We start from the raw sequence: 20,766 nt of genomic DNA, 5'->3' as shown, positions 1-20,766 counted from the left end.
AAAATGACTCCTGTGAGTAACACATGTACAGTAAATCCTGCTCCAAACATGCTTTACTAAATTGTGACCATGTGTTTTCACAGATTACTAAGTGTGGGAATAGAAGATCAAAGCAACTTGAATGTAATATCCTCAGTATTTTATACTTTGTGATGTATTTCCAAAAGTAGTTGAGATGCTTCATCAAGATCTACAAGTTAAAGTAGAGCTCACTGATGTTTTCACAGCTCATATGAGATAAAAGGTTCAGTTTTTGTTTTAATCCACAAGGCCACACAGCTGCTATAAAATACATGATGTGTCTCCATGTTGAATTTCAGTGAAGCGATTTATGTGTAGTAGCGTAATTTATGTGTTTTTACCTTTGTCAGTTGTATATATTAAAAAAAATGATACGTTTCGCAGACCCCAAGAAGAAAGTAATGGATCCTGAAATAAATTAAATCTAATGAAACAGTTTTTTAGTTTTTTATTTTGCACAAGTAAAATCAACCGATCTTAAACTGCAAAAATGTGTTCAATGCTCAGTTTATAATCATCATACAGAGGTTTTATGCATACATTTAAATAGCTATTTAAACTTTTTTTTAAAAATGACCTAATGTGTTATAATAGTGTCCATTCTTAAATACAGACCATGAATGTCACCCCAGTAGGGGGCGCTAAACAGCTATAATAAAGACTGTATATACAAAATACACTATTAGAATAGAAAAGACTATTAGACTGATGTCCTTAGTGTTGCTTTTGAGAATTTCATGACATGTATATATTCTACAGTTACGCATATGTTTCTCTTGATGTTTTTTTTTTAACCCTTATATACTGTTCAGGGTCAAATTTGACCCATTTTTAGGTTTGAGAGCAGTAAAAACACCCTAAATACTTTTTTCTTTCAACCTGAAATTTGACGACTTCTCCTAATGTGACCCAGAATATACACAAATGGAAATATTTCAACTTCTTAAAAACATTTGTGTGCAGCTGATATACATTTTTGTAGAGTGTTTGATCCATAATTATTCAAAAATTTAAAAAAATACTGTTGCATTCTTCACATTTAATATAATTCATTGAACTCGTTATGCTCCCGTTTTATCTCTGTTATAGAGTGTGATTGTAAATGTTTTTCCTCCATAAACAAAAAGCATAAAAACTAATGAATAAACTTTCTCTGCTATCTGAAAGTTCCATTAAGGATTGATCACCTATATATCTGTGACTGATGAGATATTCATGAATGATTTATTGTGTGGTATAATTATGAAGGGATACTGTGAAAATGTATGAATATAAACAGTATGTGACGGTTAAGACTAACTGTTCGATTTCCAGAGTTAATATTGTTAGATTTGAGTGGTTTTAGGCCAAAATTTTGAGGCAAAGGGATTTAATATTTTTCATCAAGTATTATAAGATTTTCCTGGCATTCCTTGTAAAGAAGCATGTATGTGAAACAACCTTTAAACCTTCATGTAGGGAAGAAAAAAATGACATATTTTGACAGTTAGATGAGTATAGATGATGTTAAGAGATAATTTTACCACCAAGACATTGGTTCCTACAGCAACAGAGAAACTTAACATACCAATTAAGACACTGAGGTCATGCAGTCTCCTCTGGTGATTTACAGTCTACAATGTCAAAACAAGTAACACATGGTGGTATTTATAGTAGGGTATAATTCCTATATTTTTAGACTGAATATAGGCTAACAAAAAAATGAAGTACTCTGCATTTTCCCCAACTGGTTTTATTCCTGGCAGTGTGGAGAACACTTAGAAACACATTTAGATCTTCATGTTGTATTTTTATTTATTTATTTTACAAAATGTAATATTACATAAAATACATATAACTAGATAAATAAGATATGAAAAATCCATATTTATAAAAGCTTTATATGTGATTTTATTTATTTATTTATTTATTTTTTATTTACAGACTTAGAGGATTTTCCAAACTGGGTCAACTAAATGTTTTAGGGATAAAAATAGCGCAAAAAATTACCAACTATCACAAAAGATAATTGATGGCTTTTAAACGCTACATAAACTCCAAATTAACTAACTATATTATGACCAAAGTACCGTAATAATCCTTCAGTCAGCCGGTTGTCAAGGTTACAACAGCGCCCCCAGCAGCTCGCGCTTATACGTAACACGGGAAGGAGTGTGACGTAAACAGAATCCCAAAGATGGCGGCGTTGGTCGGTGAGTGATGTTTTGACTAAAATGACAAGCTTTTACAAACCATTTCACTCTTTTGAGACGTGTGATATGCATAGTAGTTAAAGATTAAGCTAACAGAAGTGCACTGCCGAGTGGTTTGACTGTGTCGGTGGTCGGACTAGTAGCTTTTAGTAAATGCGCACACTGACCTTGCTCCGTCTGCGTTAGCATGGCAGCTAACCAGGTTAGCGCTTACACAAACTGTATCAGCAACTATCAACAAGCCGAAAACCAACAATAAATAACATATATCATGACACACTTCATCTTTGATATACTCTGTGTGTCCCTTACTTTAGTTAAAGTTAATCTGACTTGATTTAACTATTGTGACAGATGTGTCGTCAAACCAAACTCCACCTAAAAACTCTGTCACTTTGTGTTTCTCACTTATATTTTGTGAATAATAACTTGCACGCGAAGAGAAACAGCGACTTATACAAATTACTAGGAGTTATTCATAAAATTCGGCTTCAACTGAAGACACCAGCCAGCACTACATACAGCAAAATATCAGTTAATATAAAAGATTAAACAGTCGCTCACGTTGTCTTTTTCATTCAAAATGCAACGTGACTGACTGTTTCAAACACTGTTGATCAATTGTCAATATGTAGATTACATTTGGCGAATCATCTAAATGCGACATACATATGATTTTTACTAGAAGAGCTCATTGATCCATACATGTAATCGGTTATCTTTTGGCTGGTCTTGCTTTAAGTGAGCCTATATAAAATGTCCATAATTTGTTTCAAGTGTTTGGCTGTGATGTAATCCTCAAACAAACTGGGGTTTAAAATCCCCGCCAGACAGGTTTTAAGATGTATATATAAAATACTCTACTTTGAATGATAATTTGTGTCTGATATGGTTTTTCCACAATATGTAAGTATATGTAATTTCAGAAGTTAAGATGTCTCCTACTTCACAGTAAAGTCCATTCTCATTGTTTGTGCACTGGAGGCTTAAAGTTTCCTCATCACACTTGTGTAAGTTGAAAATTGGTTCAGGATTGGCTTCCAAACTATTTGTGATGTCAGAAATCATGCTTGTAGGTCCACCCCTTATAATCCGATTTTCAGTGAGCATAGAGAAACTTTCAGCAGATGAATGTGAAAACAGCCTTCCTGCGTCAAACTCTGCACACACATCATTCTGTTGTTTAAACAAGAGAACTCATCAGGCAGTGATGTAAATTATGAGTGATGTTCATAATAACAGCAGTCAACAGTGATACATCTGAAATACCTCGAGTAGATTTCTATTATTATGAGCTTTCTTCAGTTTGTCAAATGCTTTTATTTTGCAGTGCCCCGTCTGGCCACATTTGGCTGCTTTTCAACAAGGTAAGAACCTTTTAATCCTGTTCTTGTTTCAAAACTTAATTCAATCCAGCTCTGCCCTGCTGGTTCCACGGCTGCTCCAGTATCATGCCCTTTACAGGGGTGGAGTTGGCCTCTCATACTAACACACAACACAACACAAGCCTTTTCAAAAGTCCAACTAATTTTCTTCACACTATGTAGGCAAAAAAAGCAGGGGAGAATATTCACCCAATATATCATGTGTTGATTTACCACATCACAGTAGGTCATGTAACATTAATACAACGTAATTCTTTTCCACATATGATACATGCATCGACTCAAAGCCAAACCACCCAGTTTTTATTCTGTGCATATTTGGAACTTTCTCAGTTCCTTAGAGCTCAGACTCCCTCTTGTCAAAGAGCATTGCAGGCTGAAACAGACATTTCTCACTTCAAAGCAAGTGCTGAAATATTTCTTGTTAGTTTCTGTCAGCAGCAGAGTCGTTCAGCCTGCATGCTGTTCAGAGGAACAGCCAACTTAATCCTTTAAAGCATCGTCAAGTTTACAAGTCTACAATGAAATCCGTCCATCTGTCCATCACACACAATATCTTGGAATTAAAACATTTTACAACTTAGTATTACACTATTGCCCTCTACTGAAACTGACTGGTATCTGCATTCTTTCAGTGTCTGTTCTGACTGTTTTAACATAAGCATGCAATGATCATATACTGTATATTTTTAAATTAACTTTACCATTAATTCTAAAATCATTTATTTTCATGCCACCATTTTTATTAATTTCTCTGACCTTCTCTCCACCCAACAGGCCCATTTCAGTTTTTGCTATTCAGCAGAAGAATCTGCACAGCAGTGCTAAAAGCGAGAATACCACCACGAGGTGAGACCTTTGTGTAATTATCAGAATGGAGAAAATATGTCCAGTAAACACTCTGCACATGGTAAAACAACATCCTCTCTGTCCCTCTGTTGCAGTGTGGTTCCAGTCAGAGAGAAAAGCACAGCAGTGGCAGCAGCCAAACCAGCATCTGTAGCCAGCAGCAAGGGCGAGTATGTTATCACCAAGCTGGACGACCTGGTTAACTGGGCACGAAGGGTGAGTAGATGAGAGGCTTTTGGGTTTGTTAACACCCAGCATGTGTGGAGGGGATTAATCATAGTCCTATTCTCTACTCTGGCTCATTTTACAGCTCAGAATGACAGCATTTGATCTCAGGTGGCACACCTGAAAATAAAATCAAGTCCCCTGCCTGTGATGCGACCTCAGCATCAGACAGTGTGACTGTGCCTTTTGTGAATGTATCTGTATTTCCTTCACTTGTTTTGGCTTTTAATCATCTGAAGCTGCCTCAACAAATGTTTCTAAAGATACAGTGACCACTATAAATCATAACTACAAAGTGAGCCAAGCAAGTAAGTCATAAGTTGAATACCACTGAGTAGTATGTGAGAGTTGACAGTTACCATTTTTGAGTTTTCAGGGCAAAAAAAGCAAATTGAAGAGGCACAAACGCCAGAAAGCTGCGGCTTTAGCTACAAACACTTCACAAAAATTATGTAATGCAAAATGTCTTCAGAGTTCTATGCATCAGAGTTGTCTGCTGCATAGAGATTCCCTCATCCTTTTGTACTTAATGGACATTTACTTTACAGCACCACAAAGAACTGCCTCAGTCTCAATACAACAGAGCTATTATGACCCTGGTGTTAACCGGTATTAACTGCTGGACTATTGTATTGTCAGGTGTTTCTGTCATTTCGCTGTAGATTCTGAAGAAAAACAATCCCAAAAAAAAATCAAGTTTCATAATTTCCCAAATATCAGCAAAGTGAAGAGACCAATTTTCTGCCTTTTAAAGCTGGTATTGCCCGAATATTACGCTGATAGTTTGGTGCATCTGTAATCTACATATGCTCCCTGCTGGTGTGTAAACAGTAAGGAGATATGATGAAACAGCAAGAATACATGCTGCACGTTTATTGTCACCATCAAACTGTGTTCTGTGTTTGCTCTGTCAGTGTGTCATTGACGTATCGCTGCTGTGCTTTCTTCCCCCAGAGCTCTCTGTGGCCTATGACCTTTGGTCTGGCATGCTGTGCGGTGGAGATGATGCACATGGCGGCGCCCCGTTACGACATGGATCGCTTCGGCGTGGTGTTCAGAGCAAGTCCCCGACAGTCTGATGTCATGATTGTGGCAGGAACGCTAACCAATAAGATGGCTCCGGCTCTGCGTAAGGTGAGGGGAGGGAAAGTACGGGATGTAACAGCAGCAACGTTAGCAGCTGCTGTGAGAGAATGTAAGAACATCAGCACCTTACATTTAAGTGTGTAATTCTGCTAATGACGCTCCATATAACACCCGGACTGCCGTCTCAAATTTGAATGAGTTCATTAAATATGTAGCCTGGTAATTATGGGACACAATTCAGCTGGTTTATGGGGAGAAAATATTTTCCTACACTCCACACAGAAGTGCTCTTGCTGAGACTTTTCTGTCAGCAGGATGGGAGTATAGCTGTGTAAACACTGGCAGGATTACGACCAGCCTCTCTGTGGATTGGCAGACTGGCATGAAGCCTTCTTCCATCTGAAAGGACAGATTAGTTCTTAGTCAGACATTATATAACGGCGACTGAACTTCCTCTTCCCAACAGGTGTACGACCAGATGCCTGAGCCAAGATACGTCATCTCCATGGGAAGGTAAGCTCACTCCTGAAGACGGTTGTCTAAGAAACTGAGCATTTTTATTACTAGCATAGCTCTCTTCTTAGAAAAGCAGTTGACGCCTCAACACCTGTCATGTTGTTGATCTGTAGTCTGTATAATCCAGCATCCATAAAGCCTCCACAGCTGAGCTGATACTAATATTTACTGTGATTTATTTTTCTTCCTATTTTTGTTCAGTGTTCTCTCTGTGACTTTCTGCCCTGTAGCCCCTTGTCTAATAACAAGCATTGATATAAAATGGTACACCTCACACTGTCATATTTAAAAGCCATAACTCAGCATCTGACCCAGTATTCACTGAGTTATTGAGTCATACTGTATAACTTTGTGTGCCTTTATAGCAGTCTAATTCCTACTGTATAAATTCAGGGTTAAACCTGCACTACTAAGTGTCTTAATAACCATTATTGTCCTCATAATTTTGCTCTTCCAGTTGTGCCAACGGAGGAGGCTACTACCATTACTCCTACGCTGTCGTCAGAGGCTGCGACCGAATCGTACCGGTGGACATTTATGTTCCAGGTAGACTTTACTGCACTCGCTACACAATATTAAGTGTAAAATCTGCAAATCCATGATACCAGATTAATGAAAACTACTGTCCATTTAAATCAGGACATGTCAGACATGCATTGTATGTCCACAGGTTTTTTTCATGGTTTGGGCCTTTTAGTTCCAACAAGGGAAATTTTTGCAGCAAGTTTTTGGTGGAACGTCTGTTCCTGCTCCAGCATGAGCGTCCTGTGCATAAAGCTGGGTTCAAAATGAATTGACCCAACTTTGCCCACCCTTGTGTGGTTGAATCAGAGTAAATCTGAGCAGTCATGTTCAAAAATCTTGTGGTAAATCTCATCAGTAGAGTTGAAGCTGTTGCAGCAGCATATTAATGCTTCTGATTCTGCAGTTTCACATGTTGGCGTGTCCACATAGGACCAATTCAGACAACTTCCTGTCAACAGTTCAGTCACAGCTAAAATTCAGTGGTCATGGTAACTGTATCTCTGGCAGGTTATTGAGGATCATATTTAGGAGCAGATGTAGTTGTACACATCACAGTAGTAACAGTAGTAGAAGCACTACAGTAGTAATGACAGACTGACAGGACTGGATTTTTGAAGCTGATATTTGATATTTTCTTCCACTGTCTTCAGGTTGTCCTCCCACTGCAGAGGCTCTCCTCTACGGGACTCTACAGTTGCAGAAGAAAATCAAACGCGAGAAGAAGATGAGGATCTGGTATCGGAAGTGAATGTGTAATATGTGTGTTTATCTGGTATGTAAATGATGTATTTCTGGTTTCATTTGGAGCGTCGCTCCTCCTCCATGTAGAGCTGCAGGAACTAACTTCAATAAAGTTGTTGTTGTAATTTACACAAGAAGCACTACTGCTTATTTTCAACTAAACACAGCAGCAGCCAGTCAGCTCAGTTTTTCTGCTTTTCCAGATCAGTATTTATGTTCACAGACACACAGTGTGAGCTTCTGTCAGAACTTAAACCATAGATGTGATTCATCTTTATTCATAGTTTTGAATAAGTTTCATTCATAGCCATAAGATATGTGTCTCATCTTACATTATCTGGAATATTATTTTAAATAAATTCTGATCTCATGTGAATGCATTATTGTAATGTCTTTTCATTTTAGCCACTGTGACCAGCAGAGCCAAGTAGAGCCACTAGATGGCTCTTGTGATTAACAGCTCTGACCTTCACTGTCGACACAAAGCAGTGGTTAAAAGCAAAATGCATTTTTATTGTGTATTAACTGTGTGTGTGTTGTTTAACTCTGAGGTCATGGTCTGCTGAAACACTGCAAACGCACAGAGTGAAATGCTCAATCACCAGGTTAATGGCAGGTTTCTGTTAACAAGGTTCTGTGAAAATGTTTGTGTTATCTGTACAAAATCAGCCGCAGTATTTCAGTTAATTCAGCTATTCAACTGTAAACCTGCTCCTATAATTATGTATTCAGAGAGAGACAGCAGAGAAGCTTTTATGCATCTTCAGTGTGAATTAACAGCATCATTGGTTCAGCGGTCTGTGCCGCTGAAGGGTTCTTGAGTGAGACACTTAATTCCTACTTGGCTATTTGTTTTAATTTGCTCTGGATAACAGTGTGCTTTTATGCTGTGATGGCTGTGCACTTCTAAAAACATTAAAGTGAAACATTGTCACAGTGACAACAGTTAAAGATTATTTCATGTGTTATGTTTTAACACTGTGTCTACATATGTACGCAGATTCTGGCTGTGTTCTTTTACACATTAAAGGAGCTGCGTGGTGCCTGGTTTCCAGAAAGCAGCGATCAATCATGAACTGTATTTACTGCATTTTGAAGAGGTTTAACTCTCACTGACAGATACTGGACTTCTGAGGCCTATATTGATATTTTAGAGTTTTAACAAATCTGATAAATCAATAGACCGGTCGGTATTTTTTGGTAATGATCTCATACATTTAAAAATATTATAATATTATAATTCTTAAAGTATGTGCTGAGCAGGACACAAGATCTCAACATGATATCAGGTGCGTAGGCAAAAAGGCAAAAACAATCTTGAGAGAAAAGGATATCTGTACACTGAATAGGTGCTTACAAAAAGTATAATTAAGTATATTTTCTTTACCCTTGAGGCAGTTGTAAAACAAATCTGTCAGTGCTCTGTAGTGGACGAAATATGTAATACTTAAAGTTTCTACAGTACCTCAAACATTTCTTGTTAGTTATTGGCATTAACATATTCACTGATACCACTATGTATATACATATATGGGAACTGAGATACAAGTACTCCAAAAATACAAAAAAATCTAAATTGTAAGACCCTTAATTTCCTTTCTTTCCGTATATTTTATTTTCTTACACTATTTTATATTCTCTCATGTTTCCATGAAAAGCTAAAATCTGGAAATATTGACCATGCTGATGTACTGGTCTAACTTTAACAATATAAACAGCAATATGTGCTGCATTTCAAGCATCCATAAACAGGAGAAAGGATTGAAAACAAATTATTTAAATATCTACAGTCAAAACTTGAATAGCTTTGCTTGAATATCACAACAGAACGTATCACGATATCGGTGCCAGTGTGTCACTTAAAACTAGAGACCATATGCATCACACACAGTATGATACATCTCTCATATTGATATTTTTTGCCCCACACTACTAGAGATAGTGTTGGCTGTAATCGAACATTTATAGATATTGGTGGTAATTTTTTGCCCTCTGAGCTATAAGGTCTTTTTTTTTTACCTTTTCATATTTCTCTGTACAAGATCGTTGACTAACTTGCAAAAATAAAAAAGTCTTGTGCTTTAGATTCAGATCTAACATCTGCCAGCTGCTGTAGTTTCCCACCTGACTGCAACCTGGGGTTGCATCATCCACACATCTAATGATTAATGCGTCCTCGCCAGGCGTTAACTTATTCCCACGTGTTCAGATAACATGCACCGTTATCTCTGGCCAGACATTAAAACATACTGTATACAGTGTGTTCATCTCACTGGACTGTTTAAGAGCTAATACAATGTTTTTAATCATTTTCAGCACTGAAAGCTGAACAGTAAAGACTTTTTAAAGGTGTAGGAAACAAGTGCTTTATGCAATTATGTATTTTGTCAATAGTCCAATTCTCACTTTACTAAAATTAAAGGTTTTGTCAGTTAATCTGCTCTGTTTTTCATCAGTTTTAGGAGGCCATTTGTAACATGTTGTCCTGTAAATATTCATGCTTCTTGGTATTTATAAAAACAGCACATTCAGTTTGGAAAACCACACTCCTGACATACACACCACTGTGCAATTCTACATTGATATGGTATTTTATAGTCAAATTTCCAGATGAATAATGAGTCCAGAGTATAACAATGACAGTAGGGAGGGTGTCTGAATCTTGGACTACATTTTCTGAAGTTCATGACAAAGCAGTCATTTAAACACATAGTGATTTATCTACTGCTTGGTCTAAAATTGGGCTATGCACAGCAAGAAAACTGCTGGGTGATGTAAGACCTAAAACAGCTGAGGCTCAGTGGGGTGCAAATGCTTTTTGCTCAGCTTTCTGCCTGCTGTTGTCGTGCATATTCACTGCTGTGAAGGATAATATATGTATATATAGAAGTGGATATGATAGCACAGTCTGGTGGGATGTGACAGCTAAATAACTAGACTGAACACCAAAACTTCAACTCAGATCAAGAAATTACAGTCTGGCAGGAGCGTGAAATTTGGAATTTCAGACCTCAGTGGAAAATAAACTAATGCCAATAAAAGTATAATAAACACAGGGACCTGTAGACTGAGTTTGGATGGATTTAAGTTTATTGAAGGATGGCAGACAATGAGATGTTAGGTCAGTAGAAGAAGGTACATTAGTGTAAAAAAATAAAAGGTTGCAACAGTGTTTTCAGACTTCACTCCTTGACAATGGTGGGAGTGATCATCTTATGGAAGGAGTAGTATTTGCATTCGCTGGGTGGTGCAATGTCCATGGTGGTAGTGCTAATCTTCTCCTTCTTGAAACCAGCTTGGAGCAGATGAGGCACCTGGGTCTCCTGAAAATCATTAACAGACAGATCTGGTCAGTGTTGAGGCAGCTGGTAGCTTTACCGGTCTCAACAGCCTGACCCCGTTTATCAATAACCTTGACATTATCGCGCTATGTAATTCAGGTCGCACTCAGCTCTGCCTTACAAGAACGATTAAAACTATACATTCAGTTTAGAAAACGCCTGACGATACCAATATCAATGACTGAATGATCATACTGATATTTATTATGACTGTCAGTATTCAGTAACTTGTATGTTTACAACCTTTTTTATGCCAAGAAAATGCTAAATACTCTATTTACTTCATTATATTTCACTGAAGCTTAATTGAAATCAAACTTGACCTTTTTCAGGCTTTAGATCTTTAAAGACAGACAGCCTAAATTAATTTAAAAATAAAGTTAAAGTTAATTAAATTAAAACAAGTACTGTACATACTGGTCACAATGCAGACAGAGAAAGTTTGTTTTCTAGATTTTGCACAAAAGTTGCCTCTTTTTGTTGCCAAATAGTGGTTTAAATAACTTTAAAGGCAACAGCTGTGTCCTAATTCTACACTAAATACTAATTTTAGTGGGTTTTGAGTATGTAGTGCGCTCATAGTGAAAAACTGACAAAAAAGTATACTCAAAAAATCAGTATGCATACTAAAAACATGATTTTTTTGAGTGGGCTGTTGATGTACTCTATTGTCCAACAATGCATTGCACAAAGGAAATGGAGCAGCAACTCACAGCTGCAAAACATTAGAAAAAATTGTAAATGAAGGCAAAACAGTTTCAGAAAGTTCTTAGGAAAAAAAAATGAAAAGGGTTATTCAAGTTTAATTGGCTTAACTGTATCATTTCTTGTTAGTATTCAACTGTAAAATGGGTTGTTTTTTTGTAAACTAACTACAGAAATCAGCATATTATACTGCTTAGTATATAGAACATATTGTATACAATTAATTTGCAGTATGGCATTGGGACACAAAGAGTATTTTGGACATTTTGAGACATTATACATGCTATCACCACCTCCTGTTTTCCCTCAAATGACCATCATGAGGTGATTTAACACAACATTTCTGCTGTAAAGTGTGGAAAGTAACTAAGAGGACAAAGCATAATGCAGTCATGTATGTAAAACAGGCAGATGAATCAAGTCAAAACTAAATTTCCCGTCCTTGACGAGATCATGAAGGCAACTAACCTCAAACATCTTCTCAATGTTGTCGTATTTGGTCTTGAGCAGCTCGCCCCAGGAGGTCAAGTTGCAATAAGTGAGGACGCCGCCTGGTTTCAGCAGCCTGTGAGCGTGACTCTGCAGAGAAACACACAAACAAACAAATCATGATGTGGTCTGAAGAACACTGAGAGGCTACAGTATGTGTACCAAATGAAGCATGATGTTATTTTTAGACTACAGTCATTTACATTTTTTAGTGACATCTTTTACCGATATTCAGCATCTTTAAATGAATCCACATGTCATACAAACAAAGAGTGATTTCTCCAGAAAATGTGTAACTCGCTGTGTTTTAGGCTTTACCTTGATAAAGTCAAACTGGTGAGTGTGCCATGTATCCTCGGACAGAGGGTATGTGTCATACAGAATACCTGGAGAGGAGAGACACAGTGTTAGCAGTGTACACACAACAGGTGAATTACACACTTTTCATTATATCGTTTCCTACTTTCATCTATCAAGCATCAGACTATCTGTCAAACTTGAGATCTAAATTCTAAATTTTGTTAACTCTTGATGATACATCTGAGTTCACTCTTGGCATTTAATCATTTTGACTGAGTTGCTATATCAGAGTGCAGTGAAGTCAGTTTTTTTAACACAATGTATCTCAGATTTCACTATTCGGATTTTGATGAAACTTAGCGCAGTTTGACTATGTTGTATTTAAAAAAAAGCTTTGAATATAGATGTATTTTTATTATCTTTATTTGGAACAACTGTCAGCTCAGTTTTTCCTCAAAACACATTGAATTGTAAACTGTAGATCTTGATATATGACCAAAATTCCCCCATGTCCACTGTGATTTCTTACCATCAAAGTGGTTGTCTGGCAGGGTGGGAACAACTTCCTCCCAAAGGCCCTTCAGAGGAACGACCTGCAGCAGCATAAAAAAAACATTTCATTAATCAGCATGTTCACATTTAAGCACAGGGACGATAAACTTTACTATAAACTAGATCTTCAAGCCGGTATACCAGGTTCCAAGCATGATAAACCAGATAATATTTGAGTGTAAAATACCACTCGGGCTTTACTGACCTTATGAGGCTGAGACTTGGCCCAGTTCTCCAGTCTGGCAAAGACACCGTCGTTGCACTCGACGATCCAGTGCTCCTCGATGGGGAAAGACTCAATTTTAGTGGCAGCAATGGCCATGCCGAAACCAATCTCCAGAACCCGACCGCCTACCAGACAAAACACACGAAGAACAACACAGTTAGAAAATTTGTGAACTTCAAATGTCCATGAATATCTTGTGAGAGAATTTTAGGAAAGGAGTTGTTGTATTTCCCTACTTTTGTGACTAATCGGTATGACTACTGAATGTATATGAAACACTTCTGTGACATTTCTGTGGTCAGTGGTCTGAGATGCATTACAACATCATGGGGTCATTTGCAGCCACACATGCCTGTCTCTCTACAATGTTAACAAACTAATAAAATGCCAAAATGCTCATAAAAAAAAACATAATAAAGTCATTTGGGTTCCAGCTTTACAACCCCACCTACAATGGAGCAAGTTATTGGGGCTCATTAACATTGTGATGACATAATGCAGTAGTTTCTTTCTCCTGACAGACAAACCCTCTGATTTTACAGTACATGTATGTTACAGTTACAGTTTAATGTTTGGTTTATGTTTTCTCCCTCCTTAAGGTGTGAGGAGAAGGCCAGTTGGTTGTAACATGTGGTTGGACAGAAAGGCCAAAGGGTTTCATTTTCCTTCAGAGAAGAACATAAATAGACGAGGGGTATTTGTAACGGAAGCCGAGAATGGCCATGTTTGAAATGTTGTTTTTCAATGCAATTATCTCGAGATCACGAGTTAATTATTTTGTTATCTCGAGAAAACAAGATAGTCAACTGATTACCACAAGAAAACAAAAGGTTTTTCCTCTTATTTATCTATTTCCTCTTATTGTTTCTTAGGGAGGCAAATGGTTATATCACGAACCCTTTCTATTTAAATACCCCTTTTTGAAAGAAAGAGATCCCAAAGGAACCTTTGGAAGGAAAAATACTCCTTTTATATTTTTTGCTAACTTTGATTTGATGCTAAACACAGATATAGTTAAGTACCAAACAATACCTTTCAAGCACTTTCATTGTGTCAGACTGTAATCAATAATGAGAGAAAGGAAAGTGGGGTAGAAAGAGGGAATAAGAACCGACATATGACAGATTTGAACCCTTAAGACCCACCTGATGGCTTCTTGTTTGAATATGGTGAAAATGTAAGCATGCATGAGACTGAATAAATAAATGATCTGAATGTTATCTCTAATAGAAAGACACAATGTAAGTTCTGCCTGTGAAGTACAGTCTGATGTGTCGATCAATAATTGGTACTCCTTGATCTGACATATTTAGCTTAAAACAGTTGCTACAGTTGTCAAGATGCCATCTATGCCCGCTGGCGTGGCACTCCTGATCTCTGGACAAGTAATGAGAGGATACAACCTTGTTTTCTCGTGATAATGGGTTGATTATCTCGTTATCTCGAGATAACAAAACTCGTTTTCTTGAGATAATGAAATAATTAACTCGTGATCTCAAGATAACGGCATTAAAAAAAATAATTTCAAACACAGCCGTTTTTAGCTTCCATAATTTGTTGTTGCTTGACCCCTCATAATGATTTATAGGGCTTCAATCGGTTAAGACAGCAGCATAGTGTTATATTCACATTTTTAATTTGTTCAGAATTAAGAACAAATTGTACTGAGTTGAAATTAGTCCACAGAAACACCCCCAAAAAGATCATGTGACATTTCCTATTTCTCATGTGTAAGTAACATTTTCACATCTTGTCCATACAAAATTCTGTCATGTGTAAGTAGTGGAAAAAGAAAAAAAGAAGAAATTAATGAAAAAATGAACTTGTCGAGTAAAAATGTCATCTGAAGTAAAAAATGAATATGAAATATTAAATGTAATATGAAACAAAACATGTTAAATGTGAAAACTGACCTCTGTCCAATAAGCATATGCTTTGAATTCATGTGTCTTTTTCTATGAGTTTTTTTTATAATCTGTTTTGTCTACAGGATATCTGAAAATATTCAAATAAAAAACACTTGCAGATAACATTCATTCCAAATACATTGTAAGTGAACAGAACATATAACGAATATACCTACAGTACACATGTTGTCTCCTGCCCCACATGTCTGTGTGAGGGTAGGGCTGCTCCATATGGACAAAATCAAGTATCACAATATTTCTGACCAAATACCTCGATATCAATGTTGCGATAATATTGTAGAGATGACTATTGGTGCTTTCACAAAATATTTACATAATGAGATTTTTGATAAATAATCATTGGAATTGTTGATATAATGACTAAGTGGGTAAAGATAAATAATAGAACAGCTAGAACAGTCTGGTAAATTGGGAAAATTATACCATTTTACTGTAATGCAGCCTTTAAAACCAGGAAAAGACAACACTTATGCCATATCACGATATTGCGATGATATCTAGTCTCATATCGTGATGTCAATATAATATCGATATATTGCTCAGCCCTATGTGAGGGTGTGTAGGATCAGTTTATTTTCTCATAAAGCAAAGAGACAATGAGCTTTTTTCCTGTGCAGACGTCTTGGCGGGTCTCCATAAGAAGAGAAACAGAGAAACAGCTGCTGTAGTACTCACAGAGCACTGAGCACCATGCTGCTCACAGTTTCACACATGTCCCCAAGATCATTTACCAAAAAATGAAGGAAACGTTTTTAGATGTGTGGAAAAACTCCAGAGTTACTTACCCTGGCACTAAATGCACCACCAAACATTTTTAAATAGTATCATCCCTTTTTAACCATATCTCTACATTTTTAACAGCTCACTCCTTATTTTAGGGAGTAAATATAGTGTCTACTCAAGTAATAGTGGAGTACTGCATGCTGATTTATAGCCTAGTTTACTGAAAATATTTGATTTTTGGTCATAGTCACCTGATAGCAAAAAGTCAAATGATATAGACCAGTGTTTCTCAAACTTTTTCATGTCAAAAACCCCTGATCTGACAAAAATTAGACCACAGACCCCCATGTGATAAGATTTTGTCCCAGCATCCCCCATCTGATGACATTTTTTGCTTTTAGATGTTTTATTACAGAAAGTGTATGAAAGCCACGACCAACATAGTCATACATTCTGTCATTGTGTTACTTATGGATGTAATTATAGTGAAAATAAATGATTGTCCTTTTTGCTAGAAACCCCCTCAAGGACCCCACTTTGAGAACCGCTGATGAATGGCATATAGCTGTTTACAAAACTATTATCAATATTTTTTGACACTCAGTGACATAAGTTTGTTATTATATTTGTAAATCCTGAAAAATATATGTCTCTTGGGCTATCAACCGGCTATCTAGTCCAACATCGGACGCACCATATGAAAAGAGTGGCTTGTCCGATAATGGATGCCGAGGATCATCGATTACCTAAAACTACTTTTTACCTTTTGAGGCGGCAACGGTCGACAGGGAGTGCATGTACGGGGTCTCCCAGCGCTCCATCACGGGCTTGCCCATGATCTCCAGGTGTGTATCGGCCTCATTATAACCGGCGCCCGCGTTGTGCCAGTCGGACTTGCAGTCCTCTCCCTTTGAGAAAATGGGCTGAACAGCGGTGGTCATTTTGTTGTGTTATGGAGGCGGCAGTGGTTGTTGTTTGGTTCTGCTTAACGGTTTGACAGACTGGGTCTCCACACAGAGAAGAGGGTGATGACCAGGGGGCGGCTGTTTATATCGGGCTCCGGAGTGCTGACGCCGCGGGAGTTTCACTACTACGGGTCAAAAGGACACACACATACCGAGAGAAGTAACGGTGGTCACTGCGCCCAAGATCCTCTGATGAGCAGATGATTCACTCTGGTAGATAACTGACGAACTGTAGCTCTGCAAGGTGTAAGTTTGTGTGTTTAGTCACATAATGCTTTCAGGTGTGAAAGTGTTTTACATCAGGTTACAAGAGATATCTTGTCAACAAAACAAAAATGCCATTTAATTTAATTTTAGTTTTTGTCATTACATTGATTAGTTTGTTCCTCTCAGTGTGTCAAACTATGAGCGGAAACAGTTAACCAAATCTGCTAATATGTGCAGAGGTTGAACAATACTGTCATCAAGTTTTTTTCAATATAAATTAGAATTGTGATACTTATTGTAACCAGGGAATGGCACCCAGTATAAAGTTGTTATGCATGTTTAAAGGACCAGTATGTAGGATTTTGTGGCATCTAGTGGTGAGGTTGCAGATTGCAACCAACTGATAACCCCTCGCTCTCACGCCTACCTTTCATGCGTGTAGGAGAACCTACGGTGGCCACGAAACTCGCAAATAACGCAAAAGGCTCTGAGCTGCTGTAGAAACATGGCGGTGCAAAATGGTGGGCTTCGTGGAAGAGGACTTGCTCCCTATGTAGATATAAAGGGCTCAATCTAAGGTAACGAAAACACAATGATTCTTATTTTCAGCTGATTATACACTAATGAAAACACACTTATGAATATTTTATTCCACTTCTGCCAATTGAGCCCCTTAAATCTTACACACTGGTCCTTTAGTGATTTTTGGACAATGCCAAGGAGGTAGGCTATAAACTATATCAGGCCATTGTTGTCCGTTAAAGCTGTAATAAGTGTATTTTAGGTCGCCTTTTGACAGCTAAACAACCTGTAAACAAAACATTGTTTTGTTACCACTGTATACATTTGTTATGGAGATTGTGTCAACAGTTAGTTGCCTAGTTACACATCCTGCAAACACAACACAACATTATGTGTTTGGAGTCATGTTTCTGGCCACCCAATAAAATCTAATAACCTCTGTTCTTTTAGTTTTAGCTTTCACCCGCTGTGGGGAAATCCCTGTCTCTTTAGCTGCTAAATGCTCCAGCCAGTCGCTAACTTTGTCTACCTGCTGTTTGGTGCTCGCCAGGTAGCTTACAGCCGCCTGCTGCAGCTGGAGATCAGGTTGATAATAACTGTTGGAGCGAATCAAAACAGTGAAGTTGCGGGCAGTAAAACCAGTGATCTAATTAAATGGTCCATAGAGCTAAGTGGAACTGTAGAGCCAAGTGATCATTTTCTGTGAGTTCAACACTTTTCACATTACAGGGTCATTTCATCCATTGTTGATATAAAAATATTAATTACTCTACAGTGCAACAGTGTCCAGAGTTCATTGTTGAAACCCATCTAAAGGCATTTTTGCTTCATCATATTCAGCTACAGTGTTTGCTGTTTGGAATAGACTCTGGATGATTTGCATGGTCCTCTGAATTAGCATCAGAGTGTGACCTCTTTGGTTTTTTTCTGCTCTCTGAGTGTTGGTATGCACAGCTGAAGTCAACCGTTGCATTGGATCTTATTCACACAACTTGTGCGTTTGCTCTTGTTGCGTAACATTGGAGCAGCCTGACAAACTGGATATGAAGCATAAAGAGTATCACTGCACTAAATGTAACTGTGCACCTCTAATTCTAAATGCAAACTTAAATATAGTTCACATAGTTCAGACTTGTCTTGTAAATACAGCTGATTCAAGTCCACAGCTGTTTTGAACATCACTAATGCATCTGTGCAAAAATATTTGATCCTCCTCTGTTTACAAACACAAATGTCGCTCCTAATAGAAGGAACACGATTTGTATTGGGGCGATGGTGTGCAAATATTATAGTTCCTGCAGAGATTTTATTGTATTTAAATATTGCAGTGTGATAAAGTCTCTATAAATTCACAACGCATTGGTGCAAATCTCTATAGGTGTATTACAGGAGTGTAATGAATGAGAATTAGACATTATTGATCCATGTAGGACTATTATAGAAATACTTATGAAGCATTTGATTTCAGCTTGTCATAAATTCCTTGAGGAATACAAATACAGTGTAATTCTCGCTGAGAGTATAATCAGAATCATATTTCATTTTTCGTTTAGGATGGTGATTTTGGTGTCAAACATTTTACCTAAAAATGATAGTGGACCTTAAAATGAGCCCCCTAAACCCATAATAAAGTATAAATCCCCTATTACCTCTTACACTTAGCCTTTTCCTGTGTGCAACATGACTCACAGTGCGGTGAGACAATGATTCGGTCAAAAAATGGCTCATCTGATCATCTTCACGTCCCCTCTGCCCCGGTTACCCATCATCCACTTCACTCCCATTAGGTGAAGCTGAGTGGAGCTCCTCAGTGAGGGTCCTCGTCAAATCGCAGCTTTTCATCCACCTACCACTCTTACACGAGGCTCTTCATTTTCGCTGCCTTTGAACATTTCCACAGAAGCTCACATTCATGCAGCAGCCACAGTGCCCCCGACATGAGAAACAATAAACCATAACTCTTGTTCTACAGTTCTCAAATGTTGTCATCTCACAGACCCCGCAAAGCCCATTTGAAACCATCTGATGAGGTTTTGTTTCAGGAAATGTTCCAGTTTGGCGAATGTTGGTATTAAATTGTGCTGCTACTAGGCAGCTGGCAGGAGTGTGACCTGACTGGGATCATTTCCAGCGATTTCAATTACAGTGGTTTCAAGGATCTCAGGTATATTCAATGCCTCTAAGGACATACAAAACACACTTGCACTTACAAAACACACCACTGTAAAGGCCTTCAGGTCCTGGGAGCAGGGATTGTGATCATGTGTTTGCTGTTGTTCCTTCTCTATTTTGGATTAGCTTCTCTCAAAGTCACATGGCAGCTAAGTCACTGCAAAATATCTAAAAAGCTTCTTAAAAGTCACATTTTCATTGTGATACATGTTTATATGCTTTATAAATATTGTTATAAGCACTAAATTATGTTTTAAAGACTTGAAGAGCTCCTTGAAGACTCCTGAAACACATTAAAGGACTGCTCACTAACTCCTAAACCTTACTTGATGTAAATTTACATCAATTAGTTGCAACTATATTAAATTAATCACCAACTATTTTGATAATTGATCATTTTGAGTCATTTTTAAGAAGAAATTTCCAAATTCTCTGATTCCAGGTTCTCAAATCTGAATATTTTCTGGTTTCTTTAGTTTTCTATGATAATAAACTAAATGTCTTTGGGTTGTGGACAAAACAAGACATTCAAGGACGTCACCTTGAGCTGTGGGAAACAGTGATTGACATTTTTCACCATTTTCTGACATTTTATCGACCAAACAACTCAACTCACAATCAGTTAATTGAAAAAATAATCAACAGATTAATCAATAATGAAAATAATTGTTTGTTGCAGCCTTAGTTTCCTCTTATCTTTCCTATATCTTAAATTTCTCAATATTATCATAGATCATCAGAAGAGCATAAACATTATGAACTTCATCACATAGTACTGCCTCTAATACTCTCACATATTTATTTCTTAAAACAATACAGTGTCAATATGAGACTTTGTTGTTTTATTACATGTCCTGTTTCAACACGGGTCTCCTGCCCCCCTCCTCCTATATAACACATTGCTGTCCTCAGCTCTAAAGAAAGATAATGTTCAGTAATCAAAGGTAAAGGTCAGTAGATGGACTGTCTTTCACAGGTCAGCCAGATAGCCCCTCATTTCATTATCAGTCAGTGCAGAGGTCCCATGTGTTCACTCTCACACTCTAGCAGACATTATGTCAAAGAAACAACAATGTGAATCACGTTTTACTAGATC

The 20,766-nt window shown here is 37.5% G+C and overlaps 3 protein-coding genes across 4 annotated transcripts in view; 2 read left to right on the top strand and 1 right to left on the bottom strand.

Moving 5' to 3' along the window:
- Window positions 1-2,126: 2,126 nt before the first annotated feature.
- ndufs7 (NADH:ubiquinone oxidoreductase core subunit S7) lies at window positions 2,127-8,485 on the top strand. Its single transcript, XM_044361902.1, has 8 exons — window positions 2,127-2,213; window positions 3,544-3,580; window positions 4,376-4,447; window positions 4,543-4,663; window positions 5,627-5,806; window positions 6,225-6,271; window positions 6,732-6,820; window positions 7,450-8,485. Exons 1-8 carry the CDS (start codon window positions 2,198-2,200, stop codon window positions 7,545-7,547), a joined length of 660 nt encoding a protein of 219 aa, XP_044217837.1. The 5' UTR covers window positions 2,127-2,197; the 3' UTR covers window positions 7,548-8,485.
- Window positions 8,486-10,608: 2,123 nt separating this feature from the next.
- On the bottom strand, window positions 10,609-16,951 carry gamt (guanidinoacetate N-methyltransferase). The gene is made up of 6 exons (XM_044361054.1): window positions 16,568-16,951; window positions 13,133-13,278; window positions 12,905-12,968; window positions 12,394-12,461; window positions 12,055-12,165; window positions 10,609-10,863 (listed from the first exon to the last, which is right to left on the bottom strand). The coding sequence occupies exons 1-6, from the start codon at window positions 16,743-16,745 to the stop codon at window positions 10,723-10,725; spliced, it is 708 nt and encodes a 235-aa protein (XP_044216989.1). The 5' UTR covers window positions 16,746-16,951; the 3' UTR covers window positions 10,609-10,722.
- Window positions 16,891-20,766, top strand: part of dazap1 (DAZ associated protein 1) — a 29,792-nt gene continuing 25,916 nt past the window's right edge. Inside the window, exons 1-2 of one of the 2 annotated variants that reach the window (XM_044361049.1) lie at window positions 16,891-16,982; window positions 17,419-17,554. The gene's annotated coding sequence lies outside the window, so the exon portion shown is untranslated. Of the gene's footprint in view, window positions 17,016-17,418; window positions 17,555-20,766 lie in introns of both variants that reach the window. The other variant, XM_044361048.1, reaches the window with a different exon arrangement.

This window comes from Thunnus albacares, chromosome 9 (genome assembly GCF_914725855.1).
Source record: "Thunnus albacares chromosome 9, fThuAlb1.1, whole genome shotgun sequence".
In the NCBI taxonomy this organism is placed as follows: domain Eukaryota; kingdom Metazoa; phylum Chordata; class Actinopteri; order Scombriformes; family Scombridae; genus Thunnus; species Thunnus albacares.
Note: the sequence above shows the minus strand (reverse complement) of the source record. Positions and strands in the feature narration are given on the sequence as shown.